The sequence below is a fragment of the Pleurodeles waltl genome, chromosome 10, assembly GCF_031143425.1.
Source record: "Pleurodeles waltl isolate 20211129_DDA chromosome 10, aPleWal1.hap1.20221129, whole genome shotgun sequence".
NCBI lineage: Eukaryota > Metazoa > Chordata > Amphibia > Caudata > Salamandridae > Pleurodeles > Pleurodeles waltl.
In genome coordinates, this window is record NC_090449.1 from 919,069,064 (window position 1) to 919,086,034 (window position 16,971).

The window sequence follows — 16,971 nt, forward strand, 5'->3', positions numbered from 1 at the left end:
AGCAGAGGTTAGCTGAGGGTGATTCTCTTTTACCCTGACTAAAGTGAGGGTCCTTGCTTGAACAGGGGGTAACCTGACTGTCAACCAAAGACCCCATTTCTAACAGCTTGTGTTGCCCCTAGACCCATTTTCTCCCATTGCGTTCTATAGCATTTCCTATTGTTTGCATTGTTTTATGAATATTTACTTGTCTAATTTTGGTGTCTAGTGTATATATTGTGTATAATACTTACCTCCAGAAGGAGTATTGCCTCTAAGATATTTTTGGTACTGTGTCACCCAAATAAATACCTTTATGTTTAGTAATACTGAGTATTGTCTTTACTTGTGTATAAGTACTGCGTAACTATAAGTGGTACTGCATGAGCTTTACATGTATCCTAGTTCAGCCTAAGCTGCTCTGCTATAGCTACCTCTACTGGTCTAAGCTGCTAAAACACTACTACATTCACTAACAAGGGATAACTGGACCTGGTGTAAGGTGTAAGTACCCAAGGTACGCACTACAAACCAAGGCAGCCTCCTACAACCGATCGAAAAAAGGAATCCTTAATCGTGTGATGTACATTATCTTCTAGCTGTTAAATAACCAGAAGGTATGTATGTATATTATGTTCTTGAACTGCCTGGATAATACAAGGGCTGAAACATGTCAACACCACTGTGGCAAAAGTAAACTCCCTATTTTTAATAAAAAGGTAAGGTTCTGCTGTAGAATTATGCCATTGGTAAAACAGTGTGGTAGCGCTACTTTTTAAAGCTGGTTGGGTTGAAAGACATATTACATACCAAGAAAGCTCTTTTAATTAGTTATTTTTTTGCCTTTTAATCCAATATAGCTTAGCAATAGAACATTAACAAGGAAACGAAATTCCCCAATATTAACAGGAATGAGGCAAGGTTAAATAAAGAGACAGTTTGTTGAAACAGAGAAACTTCTATGTTTACTTGTGTGCATATCTCTGTTAGAACCAGAGCATGAGTGAGTGTGTTCTGAATGACTAAATCAATATGGCTTCATACAAAAATAAGGTAGATGTAGTAGAGATATGAAATATTTACTAGAGACATGAATCAAACCTTAAAGCAAAAAGGTATTAATTTGACAAAATATGGGATCATTCTGAGTACGTAAAATACAGGTCTGACAGTAACTATTATAGCATCAACATTAATACAAAAACTTTTCACAGTTTATAAAGCCTTGAAATGCCATAGATTGGTGGAATCTGGGGAGTTCCTTGACTTAAATGAGTGGGCTGTTAAGGGATATCTTTCATACTGGCTAGTTCTCACCCAAGGTGTCACTCATCCACATTGACAAATTGCTGTAGGAAATCCAATAAATGTTTTTATATGGTCAGACTGAGGTGAGCGCGTGTGACTGTGCACCAATTTGCAATCTGTAATTTAAGTGTTAATCCTGAATCGGTGTTTTATCTATTCTTTATAGTGCTGTTAGCCACTGATTTCCTTTTTATGGTTTTTATGGCTTTTTAATACGACTAGTTGATTGTTCTTTTTTTTTAAACGAGCGCTTTTACCTTTTTATCGGCACTCTCTTTTGGGGGCTGCTTTCTCTTGACCGGGGGTCCTCTTTATTTCTCGGACCTCTCAGGAAGTCTGGGCCTGTTAGAGCCCACTTCCTGTTTCCAGCAGGGACCGCTTCCTGCTGGTTAGCGGCCTAGTTTGTTACTAGGGGATAAAATGGCGGAAGCAGCACGGCCGCGCAGACTGAGGTGAGCGTGTGTGACTGTGCACCAATTTACAATCTGTAATTTAAGTGTTAATCCTGAATCTGTGTTTTATCTATTTTTTATAGTGCTGTTAGCCATTGATTTCCTTTTTATGGTTTTTATGTTTTTTTAATACGACTAGTTGATTGTTTTATTTTTTTAAATGAGCGCTTTCACCTTTTTATCAGCGCTCTCTTTTGGTAGCTGTTGGGGGCTGCTTTCTCTTGACCGGGGGTCCTCTTTATTTCTCGGACCTCTCAGGAAGTCTGGGCCTATTAGAGCCTACTTCCTGTTTCCAGCAGGGACCGCTTCCTGCTGGTTAGCAGTCTAGTTTGTTACTAGGGGATAAAATGGCGGCAGCAACACGGCCTCGCCCATCTGCGACATAACGGGCCAGAGGGCCAGGGATTTTACATCTTTATTTAAAAGAGGCATGTACGCCTCTTTAGATCTCCGCAGCTTGGCCGGCATTTCTTGCCCCCATACACTTGTGCCTGGTAATTCTGGAAATGTGCGTGATGTAATTGGACTCCGCCTATGCCCCTAACAGTTGAGGAGCATAGAGTTTTGGGTGAAGGAAGGAATAAGATGGATCACGCCAATCTTGCGGGCATAAGGGACATTAGGAAAATGGGATCCCTTGCCCTCATTAATGCCAGATCCCTTCCCAAGCACAAATTTGAAATTAGGGAAGTTATCTCTACCTTCAACATAGACTGACTCTTTATAACTGAAACCTGGGCTAGGCTTGATTCGGCCCGGATTTCATAGAGGCTTCCCCCGCAGGCTACTCCTTCTACAGGTTACATAGGACTACGGGTAGAGGTGGTGGACTGGCTATTATTTGTAGGTCAGACCTCACTTGTACTTGGAATTGCACGAGTTGTACCTCAGATGTATGTGAAACTATGATTTTCAAACTTTCATACGGTCACTCTTTAGTTTCAGAGGGTCTTTTAATCTACCGTCTTCCTGGTCCCCCTCCTTAGTTCCTTTTGAAATGGACTGACTTGTTGGAACCTCTTATTATGGCCCCTAAAGCCATTATATTAAGGGGTTTCAATATCCATTTCGATGATATGAGCAATCTGCTGGTCACCGAATTCCTCAATCTTATTGCCTCTTTGAATTGGGTTTTAAAGGGGGGTCGTGCTACTCATAAAGCTGGCCACATCCTCGACGGGATTTTCACCCGTCCTGAGGAGCAGTTAAAGCTCACAACTACCCCGTTAGACTTGACTGACCATTCGCTCTTGAGTTTTAAATTCATTGAAAGACAGCCTTTTCTTATGCCCAAACCCCCGAATAAACTGATAAGGCAATGGAAAAGCATTAAAGCCAAATCCTTGAGAACGGCATTAGAACACGGTTGGAAGGATCCAAATGAGTCTGCTTTGCCACCGCTTGCTCGTATTAACCAGGGAATTACCTTGGCCAATGACTCATCAGCCCCTCTGAAGGCCTATGCGCCACGTACCGTGAAAAAACCCAGCCAACCATGGTTCTCCAAGGACCTTAAACTACTTCAGAGGAAATATCGACAGCAGGAGCGCCGCTGGAGACTCAGTCCCAGTTCTAGCGAGAAAGCAAATTTAAAATTTGCTCTAAATAACTACAAAGAGGCTTGTTGTATGGCTAACTCAGATTACTACACTTTAAGAATTAAAGAGGCGGCCAATTTTTCTAGAGAGTTGTTTAAAGTTATTAACGCCCTTACCACTTCCCTTAGTACGCCTGAGTTTGAGAATTCTCAGGAACTTCTGTAACAAAATAGCTACATTTCTTTAAAGCAAAATTTTAAACATTTACTCTAGCTTTATTTCGGGCAAGGCTCAGGGGAACTCTTTCCCTATGGACGCTACGTCGATGTTCCCCTCTGCTTCACTCACTGCCACCCCCGATAACCCTTGTCTACTTTCAAAGTTAAAAACTCCATCTCATGATGCAATCTGTAAGTTGCTCCTCGAATGCAAATCAGCCTCCCCGTTAGATCCCTGCCCCCCTGCTATTCTTCAATTTTTCCCTGAGTTGGTGGCATCTGCGTTAGTTCCCATCTTTCAGGAGGTCCTCACTACCAGCACATACCCTATGGCATGGAAAGAGACTATCATTACCCCCCTAAAAAAAGAAGGAAACTGGAAAGAATGATGACTTAACTAATTTACGCCCCATAGCTTTGCTTCCTTCTCTGGCCAAAGTTTTTGAAAAATATATTAATAAAGAACTGGTCAATTTCTTGCTAGATTCTGGGGGCTTAGATGTCTCTCAACATGGATTCCGAAAATCCCACTGTTCTGAATCCGCTCTCATTTCTTCATCAGATACTATTCGCAGACTGGTAGATGAGGGCCAGGGTGCTTTTTTGGTTTTGCTGGACCTGTCAGCAGCATTTGATATCATTGCACCCCATATTTTGTTAGAACGTCTTTATCATATATGTGTCAGGGATCAAGCCCTTAAGCTCTTCAAATCCTTTCTAACCAATAGGTGGTCTACGGTAAGCAGTGGAGATTTCAGGTCCCCTGCTTATCTTTTGCCATGTGGGGCTCCGCAGGGCTCGTCGCTGAGCCCTACTCTATTTAATGTTTATGTGGCCCCTCTAGCAGAATTAATATGCTTGTTTGGCTTCATTCCAACCTCCTACGCAGATGATACACAACTTATCATTCCTATCAAGAAAGACGTGGAGGAAGTTGTGGCTCGTTTTAACGTTTGTATGTTAGCTGTAAATAGTTGGATGAAGGCCAACTGGCTAAAATTGAACTGTGCAAAAACTGAGATTCTCTGCTTTGGTATAAGCAGGGAACAGTGGTCCTCTAGCTGGTGGCCTAAAGAGTGTGGCACCCCTCCTACGACGGGTTCCACCTCAAGGAATTTAGGACTACTTTTTGAGGACCATTTATCTTTTAAACCCCAGGTCAATCAGACCGTTAAAACCTGCATGTGGATTTTGAAGAAACTGAAGAAAATTTTTCCCTATATTCTAAAACAATGGAGAATTACAGCTACTCTGGCCCTTATCCTGTCCAGATTGGATTACGGTAACGCCCTTTTGCTCAGTCTGGACAAAGGATCTCTTAATAAACTGCAGCTGATACAGAACACAGCTGCTAGAATGTCATTGAGCCTCCCACGATCGGCTTCTGCTAAGGAGAGCCTTAAACCTCTACACTGGCTTCCGGTAGCCCATGGATTTCTTTTAAAACCCTTTGTATTACCCATAAAGCCGCCTACGGGATCGGACCTAAGTATTTGACGGCCAAATTACAGTGGTACAGACCTATAAGACCGTTGCGTTCTGCCAGCACCCATCAAATTCAAGTCCCCTGCACCAAGAAGGCGAAGTGGGGGGACAAAGCCTTCACTATTGCGGCTGCAAAGAATTGGAACTCACTCCCGCTTGAACTTAGGAGAGAGCACAGCTACCTTACTTTTAGAAAACGGGTTAAGACCTGGCTTTTCCCACGATAAGTCTGGACCCTGTTTCTTTTTTTTGTTTCTTTTTTTTTCTTGCAGAGATTGCACAGCCTCACCTCAGTCAGCACTTCGATGCCCTGGGGCCGGAATGCGCTTTACGAATACATTATACATACATACATAATCAACACTTGCTATTTGTAACATGTGCAAACTTAACATTCTCCTCCATGGTTGATAGCCTTTCAATTAAACCTGTTTCGATGCATTTGAATACTCATTTTCCCCATATAAAGAAAAAAGCCTTAATGGTATATGAATATATCTGATTTAGGCCCTCTCATTAACTGAAAGAATTACACTCCTTCACCTGAACTTTAAAATGTTGCAAACATTGTAGAAGGATCATCCACCACCACACTTTCAATGACTTGAAAAATTATGGAGAAATCACATTTGTGTTTGAAAGCATGTTACACTATAGTTTAATGTTATGTTTCTAAAATTGGGATATATGAATCATTCCATTACTACTTCTTTTTATCAGCTTTGTCAAATTCACACATTCTTGATGCATTGGTTTGTTTATTGAAAATGGCCTTCTCCATTGGTATATAGCTCCCTTGGCTTTACTGTGTCCTGCATCACTTTCTTCCCTTGGAGATAATTTTTTTTATTTCATTATAACTTTTACTGAAGGTGTTTATCAATACAAAATACAAATCAACAGCAAACAAAAAACACTGTGGTAGATCACTGTAAGAACATAGATCGTATCAATCTTAAGAAAGCATGAAATACATACTATAAATTGCAAAGCAAATTGGTGAAGGGAGATATTGACAATAAACTAGTGCAGGAGTAAAATGCATAACATTTTATGTCATTTGGAAAGAATGAATATGTAACAATATAGCTACAGATGCAAAATATAGCTGTTATTTGTTAGGACTATAATTCCACGACTAAGCCCTCTCAGGAACCCCCAGTAGACCAAATATAAGTGATATATACCCCAGTACTTGAAAAGAAGAGAGGTGGTGTGACTGGAGATGGTGTGGAGTATAGCTAGTAAATAGATATAGTACTTAGACGGTTGCTAGTCATTCAACTTGAGGACCAAAGTCATCTTTAGTGTATTAACTGAGGTAGGGTAACTCTGGAATTATGTACTTTGGTGGTTTTGATCCAGGCAATCTAATGTTTGCCATTCTTTATGATATATCGCCATTCCTGGAAAGTTTATCTTGTGAGCTATGAGACCTTCTGTTGTAGCGTGACCCTGGCCCACTAAGTATGGAATGATGTGCTAATAATGATACATTTGACCGCAATGGTCAATAAAAAAAAATTAAGCAGGCAATATCTGGTTCAGGGAGCATTGGGGGCTCACAGGAGATTAGCAGCCTGAGGATCACGGTTGGGAAATCTAGAACAATGTTGGTATTAGAGAGGTGTCAGAGATGGGTCACAATTTTTTCCTTGGTATTTGTTCATTATTTTACATCTATAGAACATATGTTTTGAGTCACTCTGTCCTTTTTTGCAGTTCCAACAAATGTCTGTGTCAGAAAGGTTTAGTTTGGAAAGTCTGTTCATGGTCCATTATACGATGTGCATCAAGAATAGTTTTGTTTGTGTGATGGAAGGAATAATTTTATTATGCAGTGCTATGGAACGTATGTTGGACCACAACTCATTTGGAGGTGGGAGTCTTCCTATTGTGTTAAACGGCTTTACCCATTTGGGTTATAGTGGAGATGGGGTTGTGTATTTAAGAGATCCTAATTTTGAAATCTTGTTGTTGGCTCAAGGTATACGCATTGCACATCCGTTATCAAGGGCAGTTACTTATTTAGGACCAGGCCCTGTAACATTTACAAAGTGGGACTAATAGTTTCAATGAAGACAGTGGGGGCTACTCCTATCAACTCAAAGTGCAGGAGGGCAGATTCACTCATTGTTCTGTGGTTCACCAAGCATGGGTAAACCGTGAAAACTGGATAGGATTCAGTGGTTGGGCTGCACCCCTTTGTTGAATGCACAGTTCGGCACGGGGAAAGTGGATTCTTCACTTCAGTTTCATTCCAGTGCCCCTATGGACACTTTAAATTTGTGAAGGACAGCTTCACTTGTTTTGAGGTGCCTCACCGAATCCAAGATCTCCCACATTAGTTGGACAGGCATAGGCGGCTGGACAGCCCTATTTTGTTAGTTGTGCAGTTTGATGCAGATCAACAGGGACTCATTAAATCCTGCTCCATCCTCCAGTGAAATCCAATTTTACAGTGATCAAAATATCTTTGGGACAATCATGAACATTCCAGCTATTTACGAAACATTATTTGCTGGTTTGTTTGTAATTGGTGCGAGGGGTGAAGTGCAGACTCACAGCATCTCAAAAGTGAGCTGCCCTCTTGCTCGAGCTCCAAGCTACACCCAACTCTTTGCAAGTGGTGAGGGGTAAGAATTGCAGCCTTGTCAGAGCTCAAAAGGGAACTGCCATCTTGCTCAGGCTCAAACCACACTCCCTTTTTCATTGGTCCTTATTGTCTCTATATGCTATTACAATGGTCAGACACATTGGGCCTCATTCTGACTTTGGCGGGCGGCGGAGGCCGCCGGCCAAAGTACCGCCGTCAGAAGACCGCTGTGCGGTCAAAAGACCGCCGCAGTAATTCTGAGTTTCCCGCTGGGCTGGCGGGCGACCGGCAGAAGGCCGCCCGCCAGCCCAGCGGGAAACCCCCTTCCATGAGGATGCCGGCTCCGAATGGAGCCGGCGGAGTGGAAGGGGTGCGACGGGTGCAGTTGCACCCGTCGCGATTTTCAGTGTCTGCTTGGCAGACACTGAAAATCTTGTTGGGGCCCTGTTAGGGGGCCCCTGCAGTGCCCATGCCAGTGGCATGGGCACTGCAGGAACCCCCAGGGGCCCCACGACACCCGTTCCCGCCAGCCTGGTTCTGGCGGTGAAAACCGCCAGAACCAGGCTGGCGGGAAGGGGGTCGGAATCCCCATGGCGGCGCTGCATGCAGCGCCGCCATGGAGGATTCCCTGGGGCAGGGGAAAACGGTCGGGAAACCGCTGGTTCCCCTTTTCTGACCGCGGCGGAATGCCCCGGAAGCACCGCCAGCCTGTTGGCGGTGCTTCCTCTGCCCTCTGCCCTGGCGGTAAGACACCGCCAGGGTCAGAATGAGGGCCATTGTGTGTTATTTGTATCCCAATGCTGTTTGCATAATGCACTTCATTCCAATCGGGACAGTAATCCCAATTCCTAATGAAAGGGGACTTATCACCTGAAATGGGATGACAGTTTATACAGTAGTGTCACAAATGTTTCATGCAAAACTTTGAAACTTTGCAATGTAGAACCAGGTGAATTTTATATGGGATACTGTACATTGTGTGTTCTGCACCTCAGCGTAGGGCAAAATGGGCTATTACAGCACTATTCATCATTACAGATCTCAGAATGATGCGGCAATACAGTATTCATTAAAAACTAAACACTGCACTAGCAGTAGTAACCCAGGAAATATTCCCTCATTAATTTACTATGGTCCATAGAAGGCTTGCCGATGTAGTTAATGAGTTTAACGTAGTTGTTGCTGTATACGTTGGCACTTTAAATGTGTAGCTCTCAAATGCCTTCACTGCACTAAAGGCTGGGTTGTTGTCCTCAGATATTCACTGTGTGAATCCCAGACTTTTCTTTAACCTCTTCCCTCTTCATCTCAAAATATAATCGAACAATGCAATGAGTTGGTTTGCACTTTGAATACTATTCTAGCTTGGGTGGTTAACCAGTAAAGTTCCTGTAGCATCAGTGGGATGTGGTTGAATTTCCTCTTTGAAGAGATCAGACAAGCGTGGAAGACTTAAATATTTGAAAAAGGAAGATTTAGGCATGGCAAAAGGTTTTTTTGTCAGGGCGAATTGTCACTTTTAAAGCTGCACTACAGGCTGCAATGGCAGGTCTGAGACATGTTTTAAAGTGCTACTTAAATGAGTGGCACAATGAGTGCTGCAGTCCCACAGGTAGTATTTAATTTACAGGCCCTAGGTACATGTAGTACCATGTACTAGGAACTTCTAAGCAAATTAAATATGATAATCAGGTAAGTCAATAGTACCATGTTTTAGAAAGAGAGCACAAACACTTTGGCAATTGTTAGCTGTGGTAAAGTAAATTTAAAACCTGGCTGTGGTGGCACAATCTGTGTTATATTCTCTGTGCCAGGCAAATGTGACCAACTTTGTTGAAAGTTGTTAAAAGATGCATCAGAACCAGGAAGAATCAGTCACCTGCATAAGTGATATAGTAGGTATCATCGTCATGGTGGCTGTCCCTGTGTCCCTGTACCGACAGCTAGTGTGGAGTTCGTTGTCATCAACAAATTTGGTTAGCTACTTTGACACAAAGCATTTATTGGCTTTGCTGGGACATAAAACGTTTGTGATCGACCTGTAGTTTGATAGATTTTTTAGGTCCAGATTTCCTTTAGTGGGGATTGTCAGCTTTTAGTGACTTGGTAAATGCGCCTCGTGTGACAGATGTATTGATTAGCAATTGTCAAACTTTTTCAAAGAGATAGAAACTGACTTTGGCTATCTGTTTAGGAATAGTGTCCTAGAAATAGTGATGTTTTAATATTGCATCAAATTAGTACTCTCACGTGACTAAACAGGCGAGAGAGCAGACCATGTGGCTTAGGTTTTAAGGTGAGGGATCTCTCCGTGCCTGAAAATAGGTATGATCTTTTCACTTATGGATTTTATCTTTCCAGTGAATAAAGTCATTAGCTTGTTACAGCTGGATACTGGGGGTTCCTGAGGGGGCTTAATCGTGGAATGAGAGTTGTGAGTAATGTAATTGAATAAAACACCAGATGGGTTATAAGAAAACAGGAGGCGCAATTACATCAGCACTTCAAATACATATGATGACACCACATTATTATATGAAAGTGATGATGGTGTCTACGTGGTAAATTAATTTATAATGAAAAAAAATGGCTCCATTTTAATACAATTTGTAAATATGATCTCAAAATTAATAAAAATACACTCCCCTTAGTTATGAGAGCTGGATCGTGAACAACTTCATTAAACTACGTTTTCTTTGCAAAAAAAAGCAACAGCAAATCATAAAACGTTGCCAGCACAATGTAAAGTTTAATGTAACTTGCTTATAAAGATGTTTGGGGTAAGCATAATTCTCTTGTAGTGCCCTCATCCATAGTTCTTGGAAGTGCATTTTATTGCTTCTTGAAACGTCTCAGATTCATAATGCGAACTTTTTAAATTGCTATTTCGCCGGCTAAGCATAGCAAAGAAGGGAAACAATGAATTACATACCCTCTGAGCGCACCATGCGCATTCTGTGCCGAGAGAAAGACACTTTGAACATGTAACTGCCTTTGAAGAGTTGCATTTGTTTTCAGCTGTAGAATAAAGCAATTCATGAATGCGTTTATTTAAAACTAAACAGCACCAAGCGATAACAAGTAGGGCATGCTGTAAACATCTCTTAAAGAACCAGTGCAGCTTAATAACGCAGACATGTTTCACAGATGACCATTAAAGATGCGACAGAAATTCTATTCATAATAGTCCCTACAAAATCGATTGCAACAGTCATTTAATCCGTTTACCACTACTGCTTTTTATGTAATTATTGGAAACAGTTTCATACACCTGCAGTGCAACAGTAAACCCGTAGTTCCCAAATGAACCAGGAATGCTGAATGGATTCCATGGTTGATGATGGATAATGAGTATTTGCAGTGCTGAAAGGTATCTTTAAAAGGCAGCTGAGCGACGGAGTGTTATGAGAGAAAGAAAATTTGGTGGGACGTTATAATATTTCCTGAAATTCGCTCTTCTTCACAGATCATATCAAACTAGTGGTCTTCAAAAATGTTAACACTGCGATTGCCTCGTGTAAAAAAAAGAAAAACAAAGAAAAAAAACACTGCGCCCCTCCCCCTCCACTCCCCCCCCCCGCAACAGCAAACTTAAGGGCATATGTATACTCTGTTTGCGCCGGATTTGCGTCGTTTTTTTTTACGCAAATCCGACGCAAAACTAACTCCATATTTATACTTTGGCGTTAGACCCGTCTAGCGCCAAAGATCTTGGAGTTTGCGTAATTTTTTTGCGTGGACACCTTCCTTGCGTTAATGATATGCAAGGTAGGCGTTCCCGTCTAAAAAATTACTCCGAGGCATGTGCGCCGTATTTATACTCCCGTGCAAAAATGACGCCCGGGAGTGTGCGGGTCAAAAAAAAATGACGTCCATCCGCTTTAGCGTCATTTTTTTAACGCCTGGTCAGGGCAGCCATTAAGGGACCTGTGGGCTCGGAAGGAGCCCAGAGGTGCCCTCCCATGCCCCCAGGGACACCCTGCTACCCTTGCCCACCCCAGGAGGATGCCCAAGGATGGAGGGACCCATCCCAGGGAACTTAAGGTAAGTTCAGGTAAGTATTTTTTTTTTTTTTTGTGGCATAGGGGGGCCTGATTTGTGCCCCCCTACATGCCACTATGCCCAATGACCATGCCCAGGGGACATAAGTCCCCTGGGCATGGCCATTGGGCAAGGGGGCATGACTCCTGTCTTTGCTAAGACAGGAGTCATTTAAATGGGGGTTGGGAGTCAAAAAAAATGGCGCAAATCGGGTTGAGGCGAAAATTTTGCCTCAGCCTGACTTGCCCCATTTTTTTACGCCCAAGCTCCATTTTCCCCTACGCCGGCGCTGCCTGGTGTAAGTCATTTTTTTTTACGCACACCAGGCAGCTCCGCTGGCTAACGTCATTCCATAAATAAGGCGCCCGCATGGCACTTTGGAATGGCGTTAGCCGGCGTTAAATTTTTTGACGCACAACTGCGTTGGCGCAGTTGTGCGCCAAAAAGTATAAATACGGCCCTTATTGTCTCAGAATCATTCCATAAAATCGGCAGCTCTGAAGTTATGTGTAGTTATTTCTTTTAAAATGCAATCAAATCCAAAATTGCAATCATGCTTTAGGAGGACAAGAGAGTGAGGCTGAGGGCTATTTGGACCCCACCATCACACCTTCTACAAACTTTGACACCTACTTTGACACTGGTCATGGTGAAAATGGAATTACTGAAGGCCATTACACAGTGGCTCACTCCCACTTTGTTTTTTCTTCCAATAAAATCACAGCACTGTTTTAAGCCTGGAGCCCTACCTGAGATCAGTTCACTACCCCAGGTGGGCACACTCCCAGTTCGAAGACATTTGCCCTAGAACCACATGTCCTGTAATCCCTGGATGAATGTAGATAATCAATTAATATGTGCCACCCACGCATGCTGTCCCCTGACAAGCATTACACTCCGTTAATATTGAAAATTCCGAGTTTGACACCCAGGTGTCTTAAGCATGCTGAGGTGTCAATCACTCTTAAAATAAATACTTCCCTGGGGATAGGAGTCCCCAGGACCAAGTGAGGCTTAGGGACGGGGGCCAGGTTGCGCCCTCCCGTTTAAAATATACATGGCCCTAGGGGATGGGGGTCCCTAGGGCCTAATGAGGCTCACAGAGTGGGATCACACAGCCCCCTTCTCTTCTAAAATAAAAACGGCCCAGAGGGATGGGGTCCCTATGGCCTAATGAGGCTCAGTAAAGAGGTCACACTGCCCCTCCTCTTTTTTTTATTATATTTGGTCCCAGGGAATGGGATTTCCAGGGCCTAGTACAGTTTGGTGATAGAGGCCAAGTGGCGACCCTTCCCTTTTTAATGGGTTTTGCCTCGGTAGGGAGGTCCCTGGGGTCTGAGAAGGCCTGAGGAAGGAAGGGCATGCTGTTCCCGCCCCTTTTTTTTGTATTTGGCCCAAGGGGATGAGGTGCCTGGGGCCTATAAAGGCTCAGGGTGGGGGGCTATATGCTCCCTCCCCTCAGATTTTGGCCTTAGAGAATGGAGTTGATAGACCTGGCATCCTTGATGTGAATTCCCCTAATTTTGTGACCTCTGGCCTCCTGCCTTTCTGACTTCATTTTTGCTGGCTTTAGGATTCTCTGCACCTTACCACTGCTGACCAGCACTGAAGTGCAGGTGCTATGTACTCTAAACATAGTAACAGTGGCTTATCCACAATTAGCATATTTAATTTACTTGTAAATCCCTACAAAACTGCACTATATGTGCCCAGGACCTGTAAATTAAATGCTACTAGCAGGCCTGCAGTACCAATTGTGCTACCCGCTCTTGTAGCCCTTTAAATATGTCTCAGGCATGCCACTTCAGTTTTAAACCTGGAAAGTGCATCCACTTCCTTTTCATTACATATGTCACCTCTAAGGTAGGTCATAGTTCGCTCCAAGTGCAGGGTGTTGTGTATGTATGAAGTTGGACACCTACTTTTAAGTTTAACATGCCCAGGTAGTAAAACACTGATAAATGTGTTTTCACTACTGCAAGGTCTATCTCTACCATAGGGTAACATTGGAGTTACTTTGAAGCATCCTTTAAATGTACTTTCCAATTGGGAAAAGATTGACATTTTGAGTTTGGTGTATCTGGACTTACAATTTGAAATCACAACTTATGATGAAGTTCGATTTTAAATAGTAAGTCTGAAAATGGCACTTTTAGAAAGTTGGCATTTTCTTACTTTAACCATTCTGTGCATCTGCTTGTCTCTGAATACACGTCTGGGGGAGATGACAGCTGGGCTTTGTGCATTCCCTCTAGACAGTCACACACAAAGGAAGCTTGGGTGTGACATTTGCATCCTAATGGCCCATCACCAGGCTGCTGGGTCTTCTGGGCTAGATGGGAGTGTGGAGCTGACACTTACACCTGAATATGGTTGTGCCTCTCCCCACACAAAGGGCTGAATAACCCCATGTAGAGTGTCTGGAGCCAGGGAAGGAAGAGCAGGGACCTTATGCACTTCAAAGGCCTCTCTTTGAAGTCTCCCTCATTTCAAAGGTTCAATTGGGTATAACGAATGGATCCCAAACCGTACTAAATCAGAACTTCGCTGGACTAGGACATTCTGCCTGGAAGAATGCTGCTGTATTGCAGGAGGGGCTGTCACTTTGCTAGCTTCTCTGTTGTGTTGGCCTGCTGATTGTTGTGCTGTAGGAAGGACTGCCACTTTGCTACCTGCATAGCTGTGTTGGCCTGTTGCCTGCTGCATCTCACCTGGGAGTGAGAAGGACTGCACCTGCTCTCTATGTCCTTAAACCCAAGTTTCTCCATGGGCTTGCTGGCTAATACCCTGTTCTCCTGCAGTCTCAGGGATATCAAAGACTGCCTGCAACTCTCCTGTGGCTGCTGGAGTGGCCACCAGTGAGTCCTACCCTTGCCTTAGGTGCCCCCTCCAGTATAGGGCCCCAGAAGTGGTTCTGCAGCCATTTTCTGATAAAACGGCCACATTATCACAATTGAGCTGGTCAGAACTGACACATCACCCTTCAACACAGACGCTGCTTAATGACAGGAGGTCCACAGCCTGCACTGTCCAACAATGATATTTTGTGCAGGTCAACGATGACACATTACATTCATCTCAATGAAGTACAACGCTGATGTAGTGCCCAACTGCGAGGTTTGATGATGATGCAGTGACCCAACTGCATGGAAAAGATGGACGCATCACCTTCACATTGCTTCCTCGATGTCGACGCTTGCTGCATACAAGGACTTGTTTCAGCAGACCTTGCATGAGTTCTGTAGCTAGCCTACCTTCCATTGTAATCGGCCTGAACTTTGGATTTGCACCGGTCCCTAGCAGCCTCAAGTAACCTTTTGACTAGTGACTTCTAAGCACTTTTTTTAGCTTAATCTTCATCAGTTTAATCAATCACCATCAAATTCATGAACACCATCTACTCCGGCTCACCATCCGACCGCTGCCCTCACCACATCTTCAACAAAGCAAACTCCGTCATCGCACCCCAACTCCAGAAAATCATCAATAGATCCTTCGAGTCTGCCACCTTCCCGGAGAGCTTGAAACGTGCCAAGATCAACCCTCTCCTCGAGAAACCTAAGGTGGACCCAAAGGACCTCAAGAACTTCCGGCCCATCTCCCTGCTCCCCTTCCTGGCAAAAGTTATAGAGAAAATTGTCAACAAACAACTGACCCGTTTCCTCGAGGAGAACAACACTCTGGACCCATCCCAATCCGGATTCTGCAGCAACCACAGCATCGAAACTGCCCTCATCGCCACCCCTGATGACATCAGAACAATACTGGACAATGGCGAAACCGCAGCCCTCATCCGCCTGGAACTCTCAACCGCATTCGACACTGTCTGCCACCACACCCTACGCATACGCCTCAGAGACGCAGGAATCCGCAACAGAGCCCTGGCCTGTATCACCCCCTTTCTCACCAGCAGAACTCAGAGAGTCTGCCTCCCTCCATTCCTCTCTGAAGCCGCCAAAATCATCTGCGGTATACCCCAGGGTCCCCAGCTGATCCTCACCCTCACCAAGGACACCGCCAAGACCAACCTCCACAAAGGAATGAAGGCCATCGCCGAATGGATGAAGAACAGCTGCCTGAAACTGAATTCGGACAAGACTGAGGTCCTCATCTTCGGCTCCATCCCTTCCGCATGGGACGACTCCTAGTGGCCTGCCACACTGGGAACCGCACCGACACCAACCGACCACGCACGCAACCTGGGATTCATCCTGGACTCCTCACTACCTATGACCCAGCAAGTCAACGCCATCTCCTCCTCCTGCTTTAACACCCTCCTCATGATTCGGAAGATCTACAAATGGATCCCCACTGAAACCAGAAGAACAGTCACCCAAACCCTGGTAAGCAACAAACTGGACTATGGCAATGCTCTCTACAGAGGAACCACGACCAAACTCCAGAAAAGACTGCAACGAATCCAGAACGCCTCTGCACGCCTCATCCTGGACATCCCCCACCACTGCCACTTCATGGCCCACCTGAGAGACCTTCATTGGCTCCTCGTCAACAAGAGTATCACCTTCAAACTCCTCACCCACGCTCACAAGGCACTGCACAACACCGGACCAGAATACCTCAACAGACGGCTCTCCTTCTACACCCTGACCCGACAGCTTCACTCTGCCGACCTTGCCCTCGCCTCCGTCCCACGCATCTGCAGAACAACCACCGGCGGCAGATCATTCTCGCACCTCGCCGCCAAGACATGGAACACACTTCCCACCCACCTGCGTCAGACCAAGGACCTCCTTACCTTCAGGAGACATCTCAAGAATTGGCTGTTTGAGCAGTAGTAGCCCCCACCCCACAAGTGCCTTGAGACTCTCACGGGTGAGTAGTGCACTTTACAAATTCCCTGATTGATTGATTGATTTAATAAATCTTTAAAAATTCATATCGCAACTTAAACATATTGGATTTTTGTCATTTTGGTCTTGTTTTACTCAGATAAATATTCTCTATTTTTCTGAACTTGTGTGCTGTCTTTGTGAGGCATTCATCACTGTGTTACTGTAATTAGGTGTTGCATAAATACTTTACATATTACTTCTTAAGTTAAGCCTGACTACCCTGTGCCAAACTACCAGAGGTTGAGCACAGGTTAATTTAGGTTGTCTATCTGACTTACCCTGACTATGATTGTGGTCCCTACTTGGTCAGGGTGCATACCTGTGCCAACCAGAGACCCAATTTCTAACAGGCATCCCTGGGGCCTAAAAGAAGGCTCGGTTACGCCTCCTCCTTTTTTTTTGGCCTGGGGGATGTGGTCTCTGTAGCTTATTCAGGCTCAGGGAGGGGGCTCTATTCCCTCTTCCCCTATTTAATTGTATTTTTCCCTAGGGGTGTGCGTT

General features: G+C 44.2%; 1 protein-coding gene across 2 annotated transcripts in view; it reads right to left on the reverse strand.

Annotated features, from left to right (window-relative positions):
* The window catches only part of ITGB8 (integrin subunit beta 8), a 298,148-nt gene that overhangs the window by 206,862 nt on the left and 74,315 nt on the right, over positions 1-16,971 (reverse strand). The window contains exon 2 of one of the 2 annotated variants that reach the window (XM_069211685.1): positions 10,509-10,594. The exons of the other annotated variant lie outside the window; for it this stretch is intronic. Within the exon in view, the coding sequence (XP_069067786.1) occupies positions 10,509-10,594 (86 nt within the window). The remainder of the gene's footprint in view (positions 1-10,508; positions 10,595-16,971) is intronic. 2 annotated transcript variants of the gene reach the window in all.